The sequence below is a fragment of the Halichoerus grypus genome, chromosome 15 (genome assembly GCF_964656455.1).
Source record: "Halichoerus grypus chromosome 15, mHalGry1.hap1.1, whole genome shotgun sequence".
Lineage (NCBI taxonomy): Eukaryota > Metazoa > Chordata > Mammalia > Carnivora > Phocidae > Halichoerus > Halichoerus grypus.
Genome location: NC_135726.1, coordinates 53,462,151 through 53,483,204, shown reverse-complemented (window position 1 = coordinate 53,483,204; position 21,054 = coordinate 53,462,151). Strand labels below are relative to the sequence as shown.

General features: G+C 63.1%; 1 protein-coding gene across 1 annotated transcript; it reads left to right on the top strand.

The window, feature by feature from the left end:
- Nucleotides 1–306: 306 nt before the first annotated feature.
- Nucleotides 307–19,403, top strand: LMTK3 (lemur tyrosine kinase 3). Its single transcript, XM_078063763.1, is given in 16 exon segments — nt 307–635; nt 1,529–1,662; nt 1,917–1,959; nt 1,962–2,066; nt 2,589–2,665; nt 3,142–3,260; nt 6,795–6,882; nt 7,223–7,371; nt 7,898–7,982; nt 8,060–8,181; nt 8,350–8,499; nt 8,937–11,464; nt 14,044–14,459; nt 15,686–15,821; nt 16,199–16,336; nt 19,147–19,403. Coding segments are annotated over 16 exon segments (4,383 nt in total). The 5' UTR covers nt 307–559; the 3' UTR covers nt 19,164–19,403.
- The last annotated feature ends 1,651 nt before the right edge of the window (nt 19,404–21,054 follow it).

Genomic DNA, 21,054 nt, shown 5'->3' with positions numbered 1-21,054 from the left:
GCATCTCGGCGTGGAGCACACGTGTCCATGCTGGTGGCGTGTCACAGCAGTGTCCGGGGCCAGGCACTGTGGGCCCTGCGCCCCCCCACAAGGGTCTGCTGGTCCCTGTCTGTCCCTCCTCCTCCCCTCCCTCCTGGCAGCCAATGCTACTGGGGAGCCAGTTGCCATGACGACGCTCCATCCTCCCTCCATCCTCCCTCCTCCCACCCTTCCTCTGACAGGCTCTCTGCTCCCCCAATCCTGGCTGCCCTCGGGGGCGGGGCCCTCATTCTCCCCCCCCATCCTACCCTCTCCCCCCCCACCCCAGCAACCCCGGCTCCCCAGCTCCTCTCCTCTGTCCGCCTCTCCATCCCTTCATCTGTCTGTCCCTTCAAAGAGGGGGAGGGGGGTACCTGAGACAGTAAGCAGCCCCTCCCTCCCCCTGTCCTGCGTCTCCTGCCCCTCTCCTGGGCCGGGGGGAGGCCAGGGTCGCGCGGGTCCCCATGGCTGGGGGCTGAGGGCCCGCCCCCCCCTCCTCCCCAGCCGCCACCACCTCCACCTCCCTTCCATCCTCGACAAGATGCCTGCCCCCGGCGCCCTCATCCTCCTCGCGGCCGTCTCCGCCTCCGGCTGCCTGGCGTCCCCGGCCCACCCCGGTGAGTGTGTCCGGCCATCCGGCTGTCCGGCGGCCCCCACCCCCACCCCGGGCCTGCCCGGGGGTCGGTCCGCGGCGCTCCGGCTCCATCACCTGCGTGCGCGTCTCCCCGCAGCCGAGCCGGGGCCTGGGGAGCCGCGGGGACGGGGCCTCTGTCAGCAGGGCCTGTGGGAGGGAGGAAGGCTGGGGGCTGGGTGGGGAGGGGGTCCGTTTGGGCAACATGTGTGTGTGCACACGCATGTGTGTGTGCAGGTGTGTGCAGGGAGCCGGGAAGGACGGGGCCTCTGGGAGAATTGGGGGCAGAGGGGAGGAATACTATTTCTAAGGGGGACACAGCAGAGGAGGCTGCCTCTAGCTTTGGGGGAGACCCAGGGCTTGCGGAGTTCCCTTCTCAGGGGCTTGGGCTGGGGACAGAGGACATGAGTGTGCTCCACGAGTCCCTAAAAGAGCCAGGCCTCAACCCCCGTAACTAGGGGGTTCCAGCGCGGGGCAAGAATCTTCTCCCCGCCTGCAGTTAGGGGGCTCATCCTCTTGCCCAAATAGGGGGTAATGAGACTGTCCGTTGGAGCGTATTTTAAATTCTGAGAGCTCCAGCCTCCACTATTACACCTCCTTCCTTCAATCCTCACTGGAATTCATCCAAGCCTGCGGTGCGGTGATGGGGGGGGTCCCAGATTGGGGAGAGAGGAGGGACCCACCCCCAACCCAACCACCTGAGAAGGCCTCAAACTACAACTCCCACAATGCCCTAGGCCATCCGGCTCCGCTGCCAAGGAGCCCCTGGTTGCAGAGCATTATGGGAGTTGTAGTCAATCCTGGCCAGGATGGGAGGGGCATGGAGTCTGGGAGCTTGGGGCTTGAAGCCGGGACCCCAGCCCAGCCCTGTGCCCGCAGATGGATTCGCCCTGGGCCGGGCCCCTCTGGCTCCTCCCTACGCCGTGGTCCTCATTTCCTGCTCCGGCCTGCTGGCCTTCATCTTTCTCCTCCTCACCTGTCTGTGTTGCAAACGGGGTGATGTCGGCTTCAAGGTGAGGTGCACGCGGGGATTCAAGTGGGGAGGAAGACTCCAGCAAGGCCTTTGCCCCCCAACCCAGGTAGTTGGTGGGGGGGGAGGGGGGCAGTAAGTCTGAGAGCACCTTCTGGCCTGAAGTTCTGGCAAGATCCGGAGTCTGGGGATGAAAATCGGGGACAGTTATAAGAAAGACGGGGAGACACACTGACGAGAAGGATGACGGTGTGTCTCAGCCCTGTGTTCTCCCACCCTCACCTCTTCCGGCCCCAGGAGTTTGAGAACCCTGAAGGGGAGGATTGCTCCGGGGAGTACACTCCCCGGCCGAGGAGACCTCCTCTTCACAGTCGCTGCCTGATGTCTACATTCTCCCGCTGGCTGAGGTCTCCCTGCCGATGCCCGCCCCGCAGCCCTCCCACTCAGGTACTCTCCACACCTTGACTAGGATCCCACGGTCCCACGGGACAGAGTGGCAAGCCCTGAGAGTCTTGCCTCAGGGGCCAGGGAGCTGAGGTCCCCCCGCAGCCAAGGGGAAAGGCAGAGGTGGGAGCCGCAGAATCTTGGAAGCGGCCTATAGGGAGCAGAGATCATCTTGATGGAAGCCATCGCTTAATCCAAAACCAGATCGGGGGATTCTTGTGGGGCAATCAGTGGTGAGGTCAGCCTAGATCTCAATCCCAGAGGCAGCCAATGGCAGGCGGAAGTCAAGTCACAGGATCTCGAAACGCCAAAGGGAAGGACGGATTGGATGCTGGGAACTTGTGGGCAGCCAATGAGGAGGCTGAGATCCGTCAGGGAATGTTGGGGCGGCCAATGAAAAGAGATTGGTATCTGCTTTGACCCCAGTCCCCACTGAGTTGGAGGGTGGGGGGTTGTAAGTGGCACTTGGAAGGGGAGAGAGGCTAAGGGGCCTCCCCTTTTTGCCCCCCCGCCCCCCCTCCCCAGACATGACCACCCCCCTGGGCCTTAGCCGTCAGCACCTCAGCTACTTACAAGAGATTGGGAGTGGCTGGTTTGGGAAGGTGAGTGGGGCTGGGGGTGGGAGGGAGGGGGTCCGTACAATCCAGGGCTGTGCTCCTGTTCTGTGTCCATCCCCCACCCCCACCCGCTCCCACCACTTCTCATCTGTCCCCCAGCCCACCCAGCGCCCTCGCCTCTGTCCACCTCTCACCTGCTCCCACCTACCCCATCCCCCCACATCTGTCAGTCAGCGCCTCCCTCCTCACTCCATTGACCACTCTGCCTCGCCACCTGGCTCTCCACGCGTCCGTCTGTCCATCCTTCCATCCGTCTCTGCATCCATCGGACTCTGGGCCCGTGAGTCTCTCACCCTGCATCTGTTTGGCGGCGGGGGGCGGGGGGCAGACAAGGGTGGTGGGATCTGAAAAGAGAGGCTGGAAAGAAGGGGGAGGCTGGAGCCATGCAGTGGGGTGGCGGTGGTCCTGGGGCTGGGGCTGGGGAGACTGCAGGCACTGACTCCCCGGTCCCCCCTGACCAGGTGATCCTGGGAGAGATTTTCTCCGACTACACCCCAGCCCAGGTGGTGGTGAAGGAGCTCCGAGCCAGCGCAGGCCCCCTGGAGCAGCGCAAGTTCATCTCGGAAGCACAGCCCTACAGGTACTGGGACTTTTCAACGGATGTGGGCCCTGGAGGCCCCAAGATACGGGTTTGCACCTCAGGGAGGTGACATTTGGGAGTGGGAGGAGTCTAGTGTGGGGTCAACCCTGGTTTGAATCCTGGATCTACTTCTTCCTGGCTGTGCGACTTGACGGTCAGGTTCCTTCTTGGTGCAGAGCCAGGGGCCGGATGACGAGGGGGGAGGGGAGGACACAGAAGCTGAGCTAGAGGCCCGCCCCTCTCCACTCTGAACCTCAGACTCTTCATCTAGGAAGTGAGTCCGGGAAGCCCAAACATCCTCACGTAGAAGACAGCTGAAAGGATGTGAGGTTTTGTGTTAAGCACTGGGTACATAGGGCTTGTTCCCTTCCTCAGGCCCTTGCTTGTGGGTGAGGAAGGCATCACGGACCGGGGCCCTGAGCAGACACCCAAAATGGCCCCCAGGAGCTTTGTCACCTCACCTCCCACCTCTACTGGATTGTTAGGTCTGGGAAGGCAAGACCCTGTCCCGCCCCTGCTTGGTCTCCCCTCCCCTCTAAGGGCTTCTAGACAAGAACTAGATAAACATTTGCCACCTCAATGCCTCACGAGGTAGTAATTGCCCCGTCATCGAAAGGATATGTATACAGAGAACCTTTTTCAAACATTTATAAAAGTGGAACCTACCCTGAGGGATACAGACACTGGACTTTATCTCTCATGCTTTACAACCTCCCATGGCTCCCTATTGCCTGCAGGACAAAGTCCCACGCCTCTGTGCAGCCCACACACCCCGCAGGGCCTGCCCCTGTTCCCTTCCCGCCACTGAGCCCCTTGGCCCAGCCATCCTGGCCTCTTCACTGATCCTTTCCCATAACAGTCTCTTTCCTGCCTCAGGACCTTCGTCCTTGCTGTTCCCTCTGTCTAGAATATCATTCCTGGCTACTCAGCCCCAGCTCCAGATAGTGGGCTCCCTTCCCCTCCTTAGGTCTGTGGTCAGAAAGGCCCGCCCTTACACAAACACACACACACACACACACGGAGGGCCGTGGGGTGCTCCAGCCCACCAATTCGTGCGTTTTCTTCATAACACGTATATTTCATAGGCTTACTTGCTTGTTTGCCTGCCTCTCCCTAGACCCCTGCTGGCATCCGCTAGCCACATATGGCTATTTAAATTTATGTTAAATAACACGAAATCGAATGAAAAATTCATTTCTTCAGCTACACGCAGCGCATTTCAAGTGCTCAGTAGCCACATATGGCCAGTGGCTCCCATGTGAGACAGCTCAGATCTAGAACATTTCCACCTTCACAGAAGATTCTGTTGGAGAGCGCAGGATGACACTGGCAGCTCGGGGGGGGGGGGGAGGGGGGAGAGGGGGGTGTCCGTCCTCCCTTTGTAGACGTTTGCTGAGCGAGCCAGCAACCTGGGATCAAGTCCCCACGCCACCACTGTTACCAGCTGTGGGACCCTGGGCGAATCGCTTTACCTCTCTGAGCCTCTATTTCCTCTGGATTCAAAGGGAAAAGGCATCCTGCCCCAGCACGGTGGCCGGGGAGGATTTGATAGCAGAAGCAGCCGGACTTGGCTCAGATTAGTAGGCGTGCAGTGCATCCAAGCATTCTTCCACATCCGCCAACCTAAATCCCACCTTCAGAGCTCCAGCTGTATGTCAAGTCCCCAGGACACGCCGGGTGCTTTATGACTAGTTGGTCTCATGATTCTTGGACCAGGCAGGGGTGCGAGGCACAGATCTCCCAGGTGGAGAAGGTTGGAACACGCAGTGAGCCCTGGCCCCCGGCCCCGGCCCCACGGCACACCGGTGGCCCCTGCCCCCGGCCAGACCCGAGTGGGACAATCACTCACTGTACCTGGGGCCAAGCTTGGCATGTTTTCACCTTCCTACAGACCCCCAGGCCGGGTATCAGGGCAAAATCCTGCAGTGTGCCCATTTTTATTGCGCCCCTGTCCAGGCACTGGGGATGCGGCCACCTGAACGGAAAGCCCCAAATTCTTGTCCTAGTGGGGCCCCCTAGTGGAGGAGATACGCAATAAACAAACGAAGGAGGAAATTTTAAGAAGAAAATGTCAGAGACTGACGAGTGCCAGGAGAAAACAAGGCAGCACGTGACTGAGGGGAGCTCTGGAGGATCCTGGGGGAGGTGGGGTTGGCCGGGAGGGATCAGTCGCGCAGGCGTGGTGGGAAGCATGTTCCAGGCAGAGGGAAGAGCAGCTGCAAAGGTGGGAAGGCAGGAAAATGTGGGGCCATGTGAAAATCAATGTGTTGACATGGGAACGGAAAAGCAGTAATAATAGCGAGGATCTTCCACTGTGTGGCGGCTCCTCTCTGGTCTCATTAAATTCCTCTCTACAACCGTCTGGGGGAGTTGCTATGACTGTGCCCATTTTACAGCTGAGGAAAATCGAGGCAGGAAGAGGTGAAGTGATTTCTCTGGGGTTACACACCTGCCAAAGGTGGACTCAGGGGGCGCCCGGCTGGCTCAGTGGGTGGAGCATGTGACTCTTTTTTTTTTCTTAAGATTTATTTATTAGAGAGAGAGAGAGAGAGCATATGAGCAGAGAGGGGCAGAGGGAGAGGGAGAGAGAGAATCCCAAGCAGCCTCCACGCCCAGCACGGAGCCCCGATGCGGAGCTCCATCCCACAACCCTGAGATCTCCACCTGAGCTGAAACCAAGAGTCGGTCGCTTAACCCACTGAGCCACCCAGACGCCCCAGAGCATGCGACTCTTGATCTCGGGGCCGTGAGTTCGAGCCCTACGTTGGGGGTAGAGATGACTTAAAAAAAAAAAAAAAAAAAAAAAGGTGGACTCAGGATTCAACCCTCCCCCGGCCCCCCAGCCTGACTCTTACCCACAGTGTGAGGATAAAGGAGGGGGCTTGAGGGCAGTGAGGTTTCTGGGGGAAATGTTGAAGCTGAGGCCTGAGGGATGAGGGATGAGGAGGACTCTGCTGAGTGGAGGGCTCGTTACCGAGGGAAGTGTAAGTGCAAAGGCCTGGAGCCTCAGCGGGTGCCTGTGTGTTTGGGGAGATGCGCAGGGCGGGGCGGGGAGAAGCGATGCTGAGGAAGGGCAGGAAAGACCCAGGAGCGAGCCTTGCTCTGTCCCTGGCTGCCGGGGGAGCCACGGAGGGCTGTGAGCAGGCGAGTGGCGTGTCACAGGCTGACTGCAAGGGAGAGACCGGAGGCAGGGAGGCCGGGAGGAGGCTGAGAAGAGAGTCCAGGAGGTGAGGAGGAGGCTCCAGCCAGGCTGTGGGGAGGGAAGGGGCTGGGGGGGGGGTGAGGTGAAGAGGAAGGGGAGCAAGGAGGCACCTGGGGGTCTGGCCTGGGAACTGGGGGATAGTGGGGCGGTCCTGAGATGGGGACCAGGGGAAGGAGGGTGTGCATTGAGGGGGGAAAGAGTGTGGGGGTGTGGCCGGGAGTGGGGAGGTGGAAGAGAGATTTTGGTGTCGCGGGGATGCTGGGGCGGGACAGGGGTCTGCGGTGGGATGGACAAGGCTGTTTCCTGACCCTGCCGCTCCCCGCCCCCCCCAGGAGCCTGCAGCACCCCAACGTCCTCCAGTGCCTGGGCGTCTGTGTGGAGACACTGCCCTTTCTGCTGATTATGGAGTTCTGTCAACTGGTGAGGGTCTGCGGAGGGCGGGCAGGGCGGCGGGCTGGACGCGCTGGGGGCTGCCAGCAAGCCTGGGGTCCTGGGAATCTTTGGCAATAACACGTGCGACCTGCGCTAAGGTCTCTGGAGCGCTTACTGGAGATGAGCTTTTGCTCAGAGGGCGGGCAGTGAACTAGCATGCGAGGTGGGTTATGTTGTTATGCCCTTCTAAGCAGCAGGGGAAACTGAGGCTCAGAGGGGCTGCCCGCTGAGTGCAGAGGCTGCTCCCCCATCCTTGCCTCGGATAGGCTGGATGTGTGGGTCCCTGGAAGGGGGGATGGTACTGACCCCACCCTCCCCTCCCTCCCAGGGGGACCTGAAACGTTACCTCCGGGCCCAGCGGCCCCCTGAGGGCCTGTCCCCCGAGCTGCCCCCTCGAGACCTGCGGACGCTGCAGAGGATGGGCCTGGAGATCGCCCGCGGGCTGGCACATCTCCACTCCCACAACTACGTGCACAGGTGGCTGCCGGGGGGCCACGGGGAAGAGTGTGGGGGGGTACTACGTAGGGGAAGGAGGCGAGGCTATGGGGGGTGGGAGGTAGGGCCGCAAGGAAGGGGCTCAACGAGGAGAGAAAGCCAGGGTGGCAGAGTCAGGAGGGGAGGAGTCCTGGAGGGGAGGAGTCAGAAGAGGATAGGGAGGAGTCAGGAGAGGGGGGCGGAATCGGGAGAGGAGGAGTCATAGAGGGGAGGGGGAGGAGCCCTGGAGGGGAGGGGTCAGGAGGGGAGAGGGAGGAGTTAGAAGGGGCGGAATCGAGAGGGGAGGAGTCATAGAGAAAAGGGGGAGGAGCCCTGCCGGGGAGGGGGTCACAAGGGGAGAGGGAGGAGTCAGGAGAGGAGGTGGCATGGGGAGGCGGGGCAGGGGAAGAGGAGCAGAGCAAGGAAGGGAGAAGGGGCGGAGCCTGCAAGGTGGGCGGAGTGTAGGCGAGGCGGGCAGTCCGTCCAAGGCTGAGTCCCCTTCTCGCCTCACATCCTTGCCCGCCCCCAGCGACTTGGCCCTGCGCAACTGCCTGCTGACCTCCGACCTCACCGTGCGCATCGGAGACTATGGGCTAGCCCACAGCAACTACAAGGTGGGGCTGCCCTCCATCAGGGCGGGGGGCGGGGGAGGGCCCCGACCCGCCTGACCCCGCTCCGGCCCGCCCCCCAGGAGGACTACTACCTGACCCCGGAGCGCCTGTGGATCCCGCTGCGCTGGGCGGCGCCCGAGCTCCTTGGGGAGCTGCATGGGACCTTCATGGTGGTGGACCAGAGCCGCGAGAGCAACATCTGGTGAGGGGGTCCCCCCACCCCGGGGCCGCGCGGAGTCGAGGGCGGCAAGGAAGGTGGAAGGGTCACAGGTCCTGTGGCTGTGGAAATGGAGGCCGGGGGGCGGGGGGGTAGGTCCCCAGGCGGGGCAGGGCAGGGCTCTGACCCCTCTCCGCCCTCTGCTCCCCACAGGTCCCTGGGGGTGACCCTGTGGGAGCTCTTTGAGTTTGGGGCACAGCCCTACCGCCATCTGTCCGACGAGGAGGTCCTCGCCTTCGTGGTCCGGCAGCAGCACGTCAAGCTGGCCCGGCCGAGGCTCAAGCTGCCCTACGCGGACTACTGGTGAGGGCAGGGCCTGACTTCCGAGCCCTGGCCCTCCCATCCCCCCCCCAGGATGTCCCAGAGCCCCTCACCTCTTCGCACCCCACCCACAGTCTCAGCACTCGCTACACCCCACACCTTTTGCTGTTGGAAGCATCTGCTGCTTGGGAAGGGGTGACACTGAGGCGGGGAGTGGCAGACCTGGTACTTGAACCTGAGTTTCTCCACTCGTAAAAGACCCCTGCTGCTTGCTTGTCTCTGATTCCAGAACTCACAGCCCAGACAGGAAGGCCACCTAACCATCATTTCCTCACATCTGCCTTGCTGTCCCCTCTTCTAGGTCTTTCCCCCCCCCGCCACCCCCCCCCCCGTCACACACACACACCCTGGGTCTCTCCCTGCCCCCTCCACACACACACTGGGACTCTACTCACCTGCGCCTCCTCCCTGTCCCCCAGGTACGATATCCTGCAGTCCTGCTGGCGGCCACCTGCCCAGCGCCCTTCGGCTTCTGATCTCCAACTGCAGCTCACCTACCTGCTCTCTGAGCGTCCCCCACGGCCCCCGCCCCCGCCTCCCCCACCCCGAGACGGTCCCTTCCCCTGGCCCTGGCCCCCGCAGCACAGCGTGCCCCGCCCAGGGACCCTCTCCTCACCATTCCCCCTTCTGGATGGCTTCCCTGGGGCTGACCCCGACGATGTGCTCACGGTCACTGAGAGCAGCCGTGGCCTCAACCTTGAGTGCCTGTGGGAGAAGGCGCGGCGGGGGGCCGGCCGCGGTGGGGGGGCGCCCCCTTGGCAGCCGGCGTCCGCGCCCCCGGCCCCCCATGCCAACCCCTCCAACCCTTTCTATGAGGCGCTGTCCACGCCCAGCGTGCTGCCGGTCATCAGCGCCCGCAGCCCCTCGGTGAGCAGCGAGTACTACATCCGCCTGGAGGAGCACGGCTCCCCGCCTGAGCCCCTCTTCCCCAATGACTGGGACCCCCTGGACCCAGGAGTGCCTGCCCCCCAGGCCTCCCAGGCCCCTTCCGAGGTCCCCCAGCTGGTGTCCGAGACCTGGGCCTCCCCCCTCTTCCCTGCAGCTCGGCCCTTCCCAGCCCAGTCCTCGGCATCAGGCAGCTTCCTCCTGAGCGGCTGGGACCCCGAGGGCCGAGGTGCCGGGGAGACCCTGGCGGGAGACCCTGCCGAGGTGCTGGGGGAGCGGGGTACCGCCCCGTGGGCAGAAGAGGAGGAGGAGGAGGAGGAGGGCAGCTCCCCGGGGGAAGACAGCAGCAGCCTTGGGGGTGGCCCCAGCCGCCGAGGCCCCCTGCCCTGTCCCCTGTGCAGCCGAGAGGGGGCCTGCTCCTGCCTGCCCCTGGAGCGGGGGGACGCCGTTGCTGGCTGGGGGGGCCACCCTGCTCTTGGCTGCCCCCATCCCCCAGAGGACGACTCGTCCCTGCGGGCAGAGAGGGGCTCCCTAGCCGACCTGCCCTTGGCCCCCCCCTCCTCGGCCCCCCCCGAGTTTCTGGACCCCCTCATGGGGGCGGCGGCGCCCCAGTACCCCGGGCGGGGGCCACCTCCCGCTCCCCCCCCCCCGCCGCCACCTCCCCGGGCCGCCACGGACCCAGCCGTGTCCCCCGACCCTCCCTCGGCCGTGGCCAGTCCCGGCTCAGGGCTGTCGTCTCCGGGCCCCAAGCCGGGGGACAGCGGCTACGAGACCGAGACCCCTTTTTCCCCCGAGGGAGCCTTCCCAGGCGGGGGGGCAGCCGAGGAGGAAGGGGTCCCTCGACCGCGGGCTCCCCCCGAGCCCCCCGACCCGGGAGCGCCCCGGCCACCCCCAGACCCGGGTCCCCACCCACTGCCGGGGACCCGGGAGAAGCCGACCTTCGTAGTTCAAGTGAGCACCGAGCAGCTGCTGATGTCCCTGCGGGAGGACGTGACAAGGAACCTCCTGGGGGAGAAGGGGGCAAACCCCCGAGAGACGGGACCCAGGAAGATGGGGAGAGGCCTCGGGAACAGAGAGAAAGCCCAGGGCCCGAGCAGGGACCCCACAGTCCTGGGCAGCGGGAAGAAAGCCCCAAGCCCGAACAAGGACCCGAGCCTCCCCATGAACGGGGTGACAGTGTTGGAGAACGGGGGACAGAGAGCCCTGGGCATCGAGGAGAAGGTGGCGGAGAATGGGGGCCCAGGGACCCCAGAGAGAGAAGAGCAAGTGCTGGAGAAAGTGCTGGAGAATGGGGAGGTGACACCCCCAAGGAGGGAGGAGAAAGTGTTGGAGAATGGGGAGCTGAGGTCCCCCGAGAGAGAAGGGAATGTGCTGGCGAATGGGGGGCTGACACCCTCAAAGATCGAGGAGAAGGTGTCAGAGAATGGGGGCCTGAGACTCCCCAGGAACACGGGGAGGCTGCCAGAGACTGGGCCTCGGAGAGCCCCAGGGCCCTGGGAGAAGGCGCCCGAGAGTGGGGTGCCAGCCCCAGAGACCTCGCTGGAGAGAGCCCCCGAGCCCGGCGTAGTGGCCTTGTCCCGGAACGGCGGGGAGACAGCCCCTGGCCCCACTGGCCCAGCCCCCAGGAGCGGGGTGCTGGAACCCGGGACCGAGAGGAGAGCCCCCGAGACTGGGGGGGCACCGAGAGCCCCCGGGGTTGGGAGGCTGGACCTCGGGAGTGGGGCCCGAGCCCCAGTGGGCATGGGGATGGCCCCCGGCGGCGGCCTCGGAAGCGGCGTGGACGCAAAGGCCGGATGGGTAGACAGCACGAGGCCACAGCCGCCCCCGCCCCCGCCGCCGCCGTCGGAAGCACAGCCGAGGTGGCCGGAGCCAGCGCCGCAGAGAGCCAGGCCGGAGGTGGCCTCCTCCGAGGGAGAGCCCGGGGCCCCAGACAGCAGGGCCGGCGGAGACACGGCACCCAGCACAGACGGGGACCCCCCCAAGCCCGAGAGGAAGGGCCCCGAGATGCCACGACTGTTCTTGGACTTGGGACCTCCTCAGGGGAACAGCGAGCAGATCAAAGGTGAGGAGGCCGCTGGGAGCAGGGGGGCGAGGTTGGGGGCCGAGGCCCGGCTGCTTCCCAGGTGCACAGCTGAGCTGAGAATCCCGGGCTCCCGGGGAGCACACAGGTCAGGCCGGCCGTAACGAGAGCAGACCCTGGAGCCGCACCGCCTGGGCTCAGATCCGGGCTCTGCCCGCCACTCGAGCTCTGTGGCCCTGGACAAATGACCTTACTCCTCTGGGCCTCAGTTTCCCGCCAAAAATGGATGATGAGGATAGCTAACCTACCTAACAGGGCTGAGAGGCTTCAAAATATTAAGACTTCTGAAGACTCTAGCCCAGCCTGGCACGCCCAAGCTCCTGCTTTTATTGCAATTCCGTTAGACCCAGGGTCTCAAACTCGGACGCTCCCTGGGGGCCAGACAGTATTGGGAGATGAAGGAAGTCGCCTGGGAGAGGTTGAGGGGCGGGGGTCAGGAAAGGAAATGCGGCCACTTTTTTCAGCTCCAGTTAGGAATGCCCACCTGGCATTGCCAAACGTGCTGCTTTTCCCTTTTAAACCAGAGTTCTGCGTGTTTTAATGGTTGAAGCCAATTCACGCGAACCTTCTCTGTGTGCCGGGCCCGAGCTGCCCAAAGCTGGGACCCAGGGAGCTTCAGACTCTGCCCTGCAACTCCCCCCCCCCCCCCATGCTATTGGTGACCTGAAAACTAGAAATGCCTTTTCTGGAAACAGTTTTGGTAGGAACATAAAGTGTTTTGTCGCAGAGGGGGATTGATTTAAGAGAAAGATGAGTGGCCCCTGGTTAGAGGTGGACATAGGGACTGTGGTTCCACCCGAATCACCCAGAGGCCTGATTTCCTTAAACAGTGGTATGGAAGTTCTAAATGGGCGCTGGTTTATATTGGCAATCTCACAGCCCCCCTTGAGGGAAAGGGTATCAGATCTTTTTGCCAGAGGAGACTGCAGCTCAGGAGGGAAAGGTCAGGAAGGGGGCTGGGCACAGAACTTTCCTTCCTTCGAGCCCATGGTATTAGTACACTATCACTTCTTTGAGATTGTTGTGGGGAATTTGCAACCAGCTGTGTCAGGAAAGGCCCCAGACAGCATGAAAATGTCAGGGATGAGCAGCTAAGATGCCTCAGAGGATGGAGGGGGGGTGGTGTGGGGAGGGTGTTGCTGGGTGGGAAGATGCTGGGAATAGCCTGCTTAAAAAAAAAAAAAGTGCATGAACTCCTACTCATCCTTCAAGACCCCACTCAAATTTCCCCTTCCCTGGGAAGCCTTCCTGATTTCCAAAGGCTATCACCCTGTCCTTCCTGAGAGCTCCTTGAGAGCTCCCTCACAGCCCCCAACCCCATCGCCCTGAGATGGATGGTCAAGGAAGGCCTCAAGGAGGTGACTTTTGAGCAGATGTGAAGGAAGTAAGCTGGGTGGACATCTGGGGGAAGGGTGTTTCGGGTGGAGGGCACTGAGATGGGCACTAACTTGGCATGCTTGGGGAAAAGCAAAAGGCCAGTGAAGCTGGAATGGAATGAACGAAGGGAGGAGAGTGACCCGATCCACACCCAGTCTTTCTCCCTGCTCTGCCCTGACCCTCCTGTCATCCCTACCATTGCCCCGCACAGGGCCCATCACACCATTTACTTATGCACTAGTGGAGGAATGAGTGGCCTCGGTGAATTTCCCAGTGAGGAGACAGAGGCTCAGAGAGGTGGCTCTGCTTGCCCTGGGGCACACAGCAAGCGAGCAGGGTAGGCTTGGTATTTGAAGCCAGGTTTCCTCCTCCAGGGACTTGGAGTCCTTATCTTCCAGCAGGCTGAGATCAGGGAGTCTTAGGGCAGGGGAAAACACCTGGAGATGGTTAGACACCCCAATTTAGTCTGGCAATTGAGGGCCAGAGAGGGAAAGTACCTTGGTCAACATCACATAGCAGGGAACATTCATTCATTAATCCCACTAATATTGCCTGAGTACTTCTGTGTGCTTGGGGATGCAGCCGGAACGAGCCCAAGTCCAGTCTGTTCCGTGGCAAGGCAAACATGAATCACATGACCCCAGAAATACAGCTACTTGCTGAGCTCATCTGCTTGGAAGGAGCGGTGCTTGGTGCTCTGGGGTGCGGAGCGGGTGGCCCTGCCTGACCTGGGAGAACTGAAGGCTTAAAGCCCAGGCCAGAGCTAGGGGAGGAACAGGACTCGAATTAGAAAAGGAACTTCCAGGCAGAAGGAACAGCCTATGCAAAGGCTCAGAGGTGGGAGGAATAGGGGGGTGGGCCAAGTGGCTGGCTGGAGGTCAAGTCAGAATGAGGTGAGGAAGAGAGCCCGGGGAGGTCAGCAGGGCCAGGGCACTCGGGCGTGGGGGGCGGCAGAGAGAAGTTGGGGCTCTGTGATGTGGACCCTGGGGAGTCGTGGAGAGCGTTAACCCCTGGAGTAGGGGGAAGATCTCTCCTAGTCTGCGTGGAGAAAGGCCCCAGAGCAGCCCTTTGGTTCACTGAGGCCCATACTGTGGCCCGAGATTACCTGAGGACACACAGCTGGGCAGGAGGGCATGCCTCAGTTTCCCCGGGAGCAGGGGCTCACCGGGTCTCTCCCCTCGCAGCCAAGCTCTCGCGGCTCTCTCTGGCGCTGCCGCCGCTCACGCTCACGCCGTTCCCGGGGCCGGGCCCGCGGCGACCCCCGTGGGAGGGCGCGGACGCCGGGGCGGCTGGCGGGGAGGCCGGCGGGGCGGGGGCGCCGGGGCCGCCGGAGGAGGACGGGGAGGACGAGGACGAGGACGAGGAGGAGGACGAGGAGGCGGTGGCGGCGGGCGCGGCGGCGGGGCCGCGGGGCCCCGGGAGGGCGCGGGCAGCCCCGGTGCCCGTCGTGGTGAGCAGCGCCGACGCGGACGCGGCCCGCCCGTTGCGGGGGCTGCTCAAGTCTCCGCGCGGGGCCGACGAGCCCGAGGACAGCGAGCTGGAGAGGAAGCGCAAGATGGTCTCCTTCCACGGGGACGTGACCGTCTACCTCTTCGACCAGGTGAGCGGCCCGGGGTGGGGCGGGGCCCGGGAGGGGCGGGGCCAGCAGGTGGGGGCGGGGCTGGGGAGAGCGAGGCCCGGGGAACGGGCAGGCCTTGGAGGCCTTGAGTGTCGGGGCGGCGTCTGGGAATGGGGCGAGGCCTGGAGTGAGGGGTAGGGTGCGGTCTGTGGGGAGGGCGCTGGAGGGCAAGGGTTGGGGGGCTGCAGGGTGAGACTGGATCTGGAAGGACGGCGGGGGGATACCTGGTAATCAGGGAGGAGCCCGGAGAGGCTAGGGAGAAAATGCTGAGAAGATTGGGGCGTGGTCTAGAGAGCGGGGGCGGGGCTCAGGTGAAGTTCGGGGCGGGGTCTGTCGACCAGCGCTCTCGTGGTAGAGGCTAAGGGCCGGCTCAGGATGAAGCGGATTTTACCCGCTAGGGGCGGGCCCTGGCGAGGCTGCAGGCAGGGCTTAAGAGATGCGGCTTGTAGTGTTAAAATAAGTGCAGGGGCGGGTTCAGAGATGGACAGAGCTAATGAACTGCGGCGGGGCTTAGAGAGATGGGAGGATCGTGTTAAGAGTAACTAGGGCTGACAGGATAGTGTTGAAAAGAAAAAGGAAGGGCGGGATGATGCTTCTGGACTGGGGCCTAGATGGGTGTGGATGGGTCTAGATGAATCTGGAGCGGGGCACACCGGGCTGAGGTCCTGAGATGTGAGTCATGAACAGGGTCCTGGGCCACTGAAGCAAAGGCAGGGTTTGGAGGGCTGAAGCGGGGCCACTTCAGAGGACGGGGCTTAGGAGCTTGGGGGAAGATCGGGGTGCGCAGGCTGGGCTAGGGGTTTGGAGGACCAGAGGAGTAAGTAGTTCTGCGCCCCGAACTTGGACGCCTGTGGCCGAGATATCGGAAGGAGTTAGGGGTCATGGAGACAAGGCGGGACTTACGGAGACGGTATTGGGTTAGGGGGCTCCCACGGAAGCATTGCGTTAAGGAGCAAGGAGAGAATTCCTGCGGGGGGCGGGGCTTAGCTGTGGGCGGGACTCCGCGGTCGGGGGAGGAGCATCGGGCCGGGGTGGGGTTAAGGCTGACCTGAGGTTTCGAAGGCCGATCAGGGGCTCCAGCCACCTCTTCAGAGACTGCGATTGTAAATTGGGATACCTGAAGCCCCAGAAGTGTTAGAGGGCTTTGTCGCTCGCTGGGAATATAGTGGGTGGGATGTGACGGTTCGCCCCCTAACCCACCTCCACAGGAGACGCCAACCAACGAGCTGAGCGTCCAGGGCCCCCCCGAGGGGGACACGGACCCGTCAACGCCCCCAGCGCCCCCGACGCCTCCCCCCCCCGCCACCCCCGGAGATGGGTTTCCCAGCAACGACAGCGGCTTTGGTGAGGGGCTGGGCGGGGCCTGGAGGCGGGGCAGGGCTGGGGCGGGGCCTGGAGAGGGACAGGACTTAGTCGGGGTCTGGAGGGGGACAGAGGTGAGGCGGGGTCTGGAGACCGGGCCCGGATGGGGGCAGAGCTGGGGCGTGGCCTGGAAGTGGGGCGGAGCTGGGGCGGGGCCTGGAAGCGGGGCGGTGCTGGGGCGGGGTCTGGAGGCGGGGCAGAGTTGAGGCGGGGCCCACGGTGTAGACAGCTGGAGACAGGTGACTGCGGAGGGGCGGGGTTGGACGGCTGGAGCAGAAGGTGAGCAGCTCCAGAAGTGTCTGGAGGATCTGACCGCGTCTTCTCCTCTTCTTCCTCACTACCCCCGCCCCCGCCGTTAGGAGGCAGTTTCGAATGGGCGGAGGATTTCCCCCTCCTCCCCCCACCAGGCCCCCCCCTGTGCTTCTCCCGCTTCTCCGTCTCGCCTGCGCTGGAGACCCCGGGGCCCCCCGCCCGGGCCCCCGACGCCCGGCCCGCAGGTACAGTGCTTCAGACCCTCGGGCCTGCCCCCACTTCTGCCTGTCTTCCTCTGTCCCCATCTGTCTCCCCACTTTCTTGTCCCCATCCCTGAATTTCCCTGCCTCTCTCTCCTCAGTCTCTCCCCCTTCCCTCTAAGTCACCCCTGGCTGCTCAGCATTGAAACCTCACCCAATTCGAACCAGCTCAGGCTAGGCAGTGTCCTGATAGACCAGGGCAGTCACGCCCCTTCCCTGAGCCTCAGTTTCCCTTTCTGTAAGGATCCCCTCAGAGTCTTGCCCGTCTTTGCCCCGTCTCTTGCCTGGCACTTGTCAGATCCTGATCCCACGTCCGTTTGGGGGCACAGGCTGATCGGAGGCCGACAAGGGGGGAGGAAAGCAGTGTGCTCAGAGCTGGTTAGTTGAAGCGGAGCAGAGAGAACATGGTCAGGGAGTCCATAGCAATAACAACAACGGCATTACTACTAATAGTAACAGGCACTTACAGAGGCCCTACATTGTGCTTGCCCACCTGAACCTGAACCCAGAGAATCCTGCCGCGACTCGGGCTCTCTGCTGCGTCCTGCCGCCGCTCCGGAGAATACCCCTGGATGCAGAGCTTGCGCTGGGCTGGGCGGGCGCAGGTGTTCCCGGAGGATAGAGCTGAGAAGGTGGAAGGGGCAACCCGCCCCTTTCAGGGAGGGTTGCATTCCTGCTCCCCCAAATCGTGCCCAAGTCCAGTTGTTGGCCCTGCCCCTCCTCGGCTCTGTGACTTAGAGCAAGTCACTTTCCCTCTCTGTGCCTCAGTGTCCTCATCTGTAGAATGGGGATGATCACAGGATCTAACTCATAAGATTCTTGAGGGGACTGAATGGTTTCATGCTACACACACACACACACACACACACACACACACACACACACACCACAGCCGGGTCATGCGCAGTGGTCTCTAGCTGGTAGCTCTCACTGCACCTAATGAAGTAGACACTCACTGCGCACTGGCTAAGTGCGGGTGCTGTGCTGGGCACGGGGGATTCCGTGCTGAGCAAGATCCATGAGCCCCACTCCACCCTACCCCACCCGCAGACACTGACCCCACAGTCTCGCAGTAAATAAGTGCAAACTCAGGGCTGCTGGAGAAGCAGAGGACAAGGGGAAAGGGCTTCATCTGTTTGGCAATGCTCCTTCATCAGGTCCTAAGGGCTGGCCGTTCTGAACTAGGTGACGGGGAAGGGGGCAGCGCGCTAGCAGATGGAACAGCTTGCACAAGGGCCTGAGGCAGGAGAGAACGTGGCCAGTTCAGAGAATAGAAGGGAGGCGGGTGCGTCTGGGGGTTACATAGGGAGTGGGGGGGATCAAGGGGGGAGGGCGGACCATGTAGGGCTTTAGGGTGGGCTGAAGAGAGGGACTTTGTCCTGGGGGCACTAGGGAGCCATGGGCCAGCTGTGACCAGGGGAAGGGCGGCAGCAGCCTCTCCCTCCGGTGCCACGTGGGGGCCGACGGGAGGCTGGGAGGCTGGACGGGAGGCTGGGAGGCTGGACAGGAGGCCGGCGCCAGGGTCCAGGAGGGAGAGGAGAGTACAGGCGGGGTTCGGGCAGGAAGGACAGGGCCGAGGGCAGACTCTTCACTTGGCTCCATCCTCAGATTCCACCTCAAATGTCCCTTCCTCCCAGAGGTCTTCTCTGAGGCCCCCATGAGGACAGGGAGGGTGGGTTCCAGGGCATGGGGACACCGCCAGGTGGTGAGTCAGGGCTGAGGCCGGCGGGACTAGCTAGCCTGCCAAGGTGACTTCACCTGTAACCACTAGGAGAGGAGAGGGAGGGCCCAATCGTGTGAAACCCCAAATCCCTTCCCTCTGCCGGCAGATACTCTTGCTACCGCCGGGCAGGGAAGCCGCTGAGCCTTTCTGTCTCCCACGACCCTGGCGTGGGGTGCAGGCCGGGCCCCCTTCCGCACAGACTCCTGTGCTTGGCGTGGCTCTGCCCACTTACCCCGTGTCCACTGGGTGCTGAGTGATGCCACATACCCCAGCTTCTCTCCACTCCTTAGAAGAGGACACGAGGGGCATGCTCCCCTTTTAAAAAGAGGGAAACTGAGTCTCAAGGACAGGAGCGAGGGCCACGACTTGACCCAGGCCACTCAGGTAGGAACTGTGGGAGGCAGCGTGAGGGCGCCCACTGTGTGGCCCGCGGTGAGATCGTCCAGCCCACAGACCTGGGTTGTCTGGATCTGTGGAATGGGCGGCGGCTTTCTTTCCACTGGGATACGAGGGGTCATGGGACAGTTTGGTGGGAGGGCCAGGCCAGGCCCTGTGCCGGACGCTGGGGATGCAGCAGTGACCAGACACAGTCCTGTCCTCCCTGAGCTTACGTTCTAGGGAGGCAAGCAGACAGGAAGCTGGCTGACAGTGACTGGGATTGTCCCACGGGAAAAGCATGAAGTATAATAGCCATAGTGCAATGAGACAGAAGGACTTGGGGTCGGGGTGGGGACATGAGGGGGCGACTCCTTGACCGAGAAGGGCCAGGGAAGGCCTCTGAGGAGGGGGCCTGCCTTACATGGGAAGGGATAAGGAAAGGGCTTTCCAGGTGGTTGGAACAGCCATGCAAAGGCCCTGGGGTAGGATGTGCTTGGAGCCAAGGAGGAATAGCAAGGAGGCCGGCGTGGCTGGGGGGGAGTGAGTGAGGGGGATGGGGGTAGGTGAGGACAGAATTGGGACAGAGTAGATCATGTGGGGCCCTGCGGGCCCCGGGTGAGGGCTTTGCTTTCGCTCCGAGAGAGACAGAAGCCATGAGCCTGTCTGCCCAGTAATTTACCTCCTCTGTCCTCAGGCCCCGTGGAGAACTGACTCCCCGACGACCGCACCCCCCTGCACCCCCAGAAGAGGGGTTGAGAGTAGAGCCCTCTGTGGACGACGGAGCCGCTGCCACCACCACAGACAGCGCCTCTGGGGAGGCTCCTGAGGCTGGGCCCTCCCCCTCCCCCACCATGTGCCAAACGGGAGGCCCCGGCCCCCCACCCCCTAGCCCCCCGGACGGCTCCCCTGAGCCCCCCGACCCCCTCGGTGCCAAATGAGGCAGGAAGCCCCTCATCCTTCCCTGGAGAGCCGCCTTTCTTGGAACTGAACTGAACTCTTTCGGGCCTGGAGCCCCTCGGCACAGCGGAGGCCCCTCCTCGCCCACTCCTGGCCCCAGAGAGGGGCTGCAGGCTTCGGGGACCTGGGCCCCCCCATCTCGCGTCTCCCCTCCCCGCCCCAGCCCGGCCCCTGGAGGGGCCTCTGGTTCAAACCTTCGCGTGGCATTTTCACATTATTTAAAAAAGACAAAAACAACTTTTTGGAGGAACGCGGGGCCTGTGTGTGTTTCGGGGGCAAAGAGGGCAGGGTCCGGAAGAAGTCGCGGACCGCCGCCCACTTCACAGATGGGAACGTCGAGGCTCAGGCGGGCGGAAGCGCCGCGGCTTCGCTTCTCTGGCTCCCGGAGCCGTCGGCGGCTGGCAGCACTGACCTGGGCTAAGAGGCCGCGGGGGGTGGCCAGAGGCCGTCGGAGGGCCAGGGCTGGGGACGGGGTGACCTCCCGGCACCCACGTGGCTTCTGCCACATCCCCCACACCTCAGAGCAGTGCTGCCCTGTGCCTGGGCGGCCGGCCGCTACCTCCGGCGCCCACGGTGGCTGTGCCTCAGTTTACCTGTGTCTGCACGTGAGCGCCCACCTCCCAGGAGACTCTCATCTCTCCACCTGGCCTGAGTTCTGGGGCGCTCTTCCTAATGCGACTATTTCTTTGTGTTTCTCCATCTGTACGTTTCATCTCTGTGCCTCCCTGATGCCTGTCTTTCTGCCTTGTCTGTTTGTCCCGATTTTTCTCCCTTCCTCCGGGGCTCCCGATTGATTCTGCCTCCCCGTCTTTTTCCTCTGACTGGGTCTGTTGTGTGTCTGATCTCCTGGCTTCAACCTGTCCCCCCATCCCCTGGGTACCACATTCATTTGCATGTTTGCGGGGCTCACTTTGGATGAGAGTGGAGGGAAGGGGCTGAGAGTGGGGACCCAGCTGGGATCCTGTCGACTCCTGGCTTAGGAATTGAGGTGATGAAGGCATTAGGGTCACTTGTTAAGTCCGGGGGATGGAGAAAGGGAGAGTGAGGATTAGATTCTGCCCCTTCTCAGAGGAACTGTGGGCAGGTGGGGTGGTGCTTGAGCTGATCTTAGGGCACACCTGCCCGGGGTGGGTGCTCATGGAGCCAAGACTGGCAGGGTAGTGAGGGCCAGGACTCCCGGGTCTGAGGGAGGAGGGGCTGGGGACCAGGACCCCTGGGTCTGAGGGAGGAGGGGCCTGGGGCAGGACCCCTGGGTCTGAGGGAGGGGGGAACTGGGGACCTGGACTCCTGGGTCTGAGGGAGGAGGGGCTGGGGACCAGGACCCCTGGGTCTGAGGGAGGAGGGGCCTGGGGCAGGACCCCTGGGTCTGAGGGAGGGGGGAACTGGGGACCTGGACTCCTGGGTCTGAGAGAGGAGGCGCTGGGGGCAGGACCCCTGGATCTGAGGGAGGAGGTGGCTGGGGACCAGGACCCCTGGGTCTGAGGGAGGAGGGGCCTGGGGCAGGACCCCTGGGTCTGAGGGAGGGGGGGACTGGGGACCTGGACTCCTGGGTCTGAGAGAGGAGGTGCCGGGGGCAGGACCCCTGGGTCTGAGGGAGGAGGGCTGAATTATTAGTGCACTAGGGCTGCTGTTAACAAAGTACCAC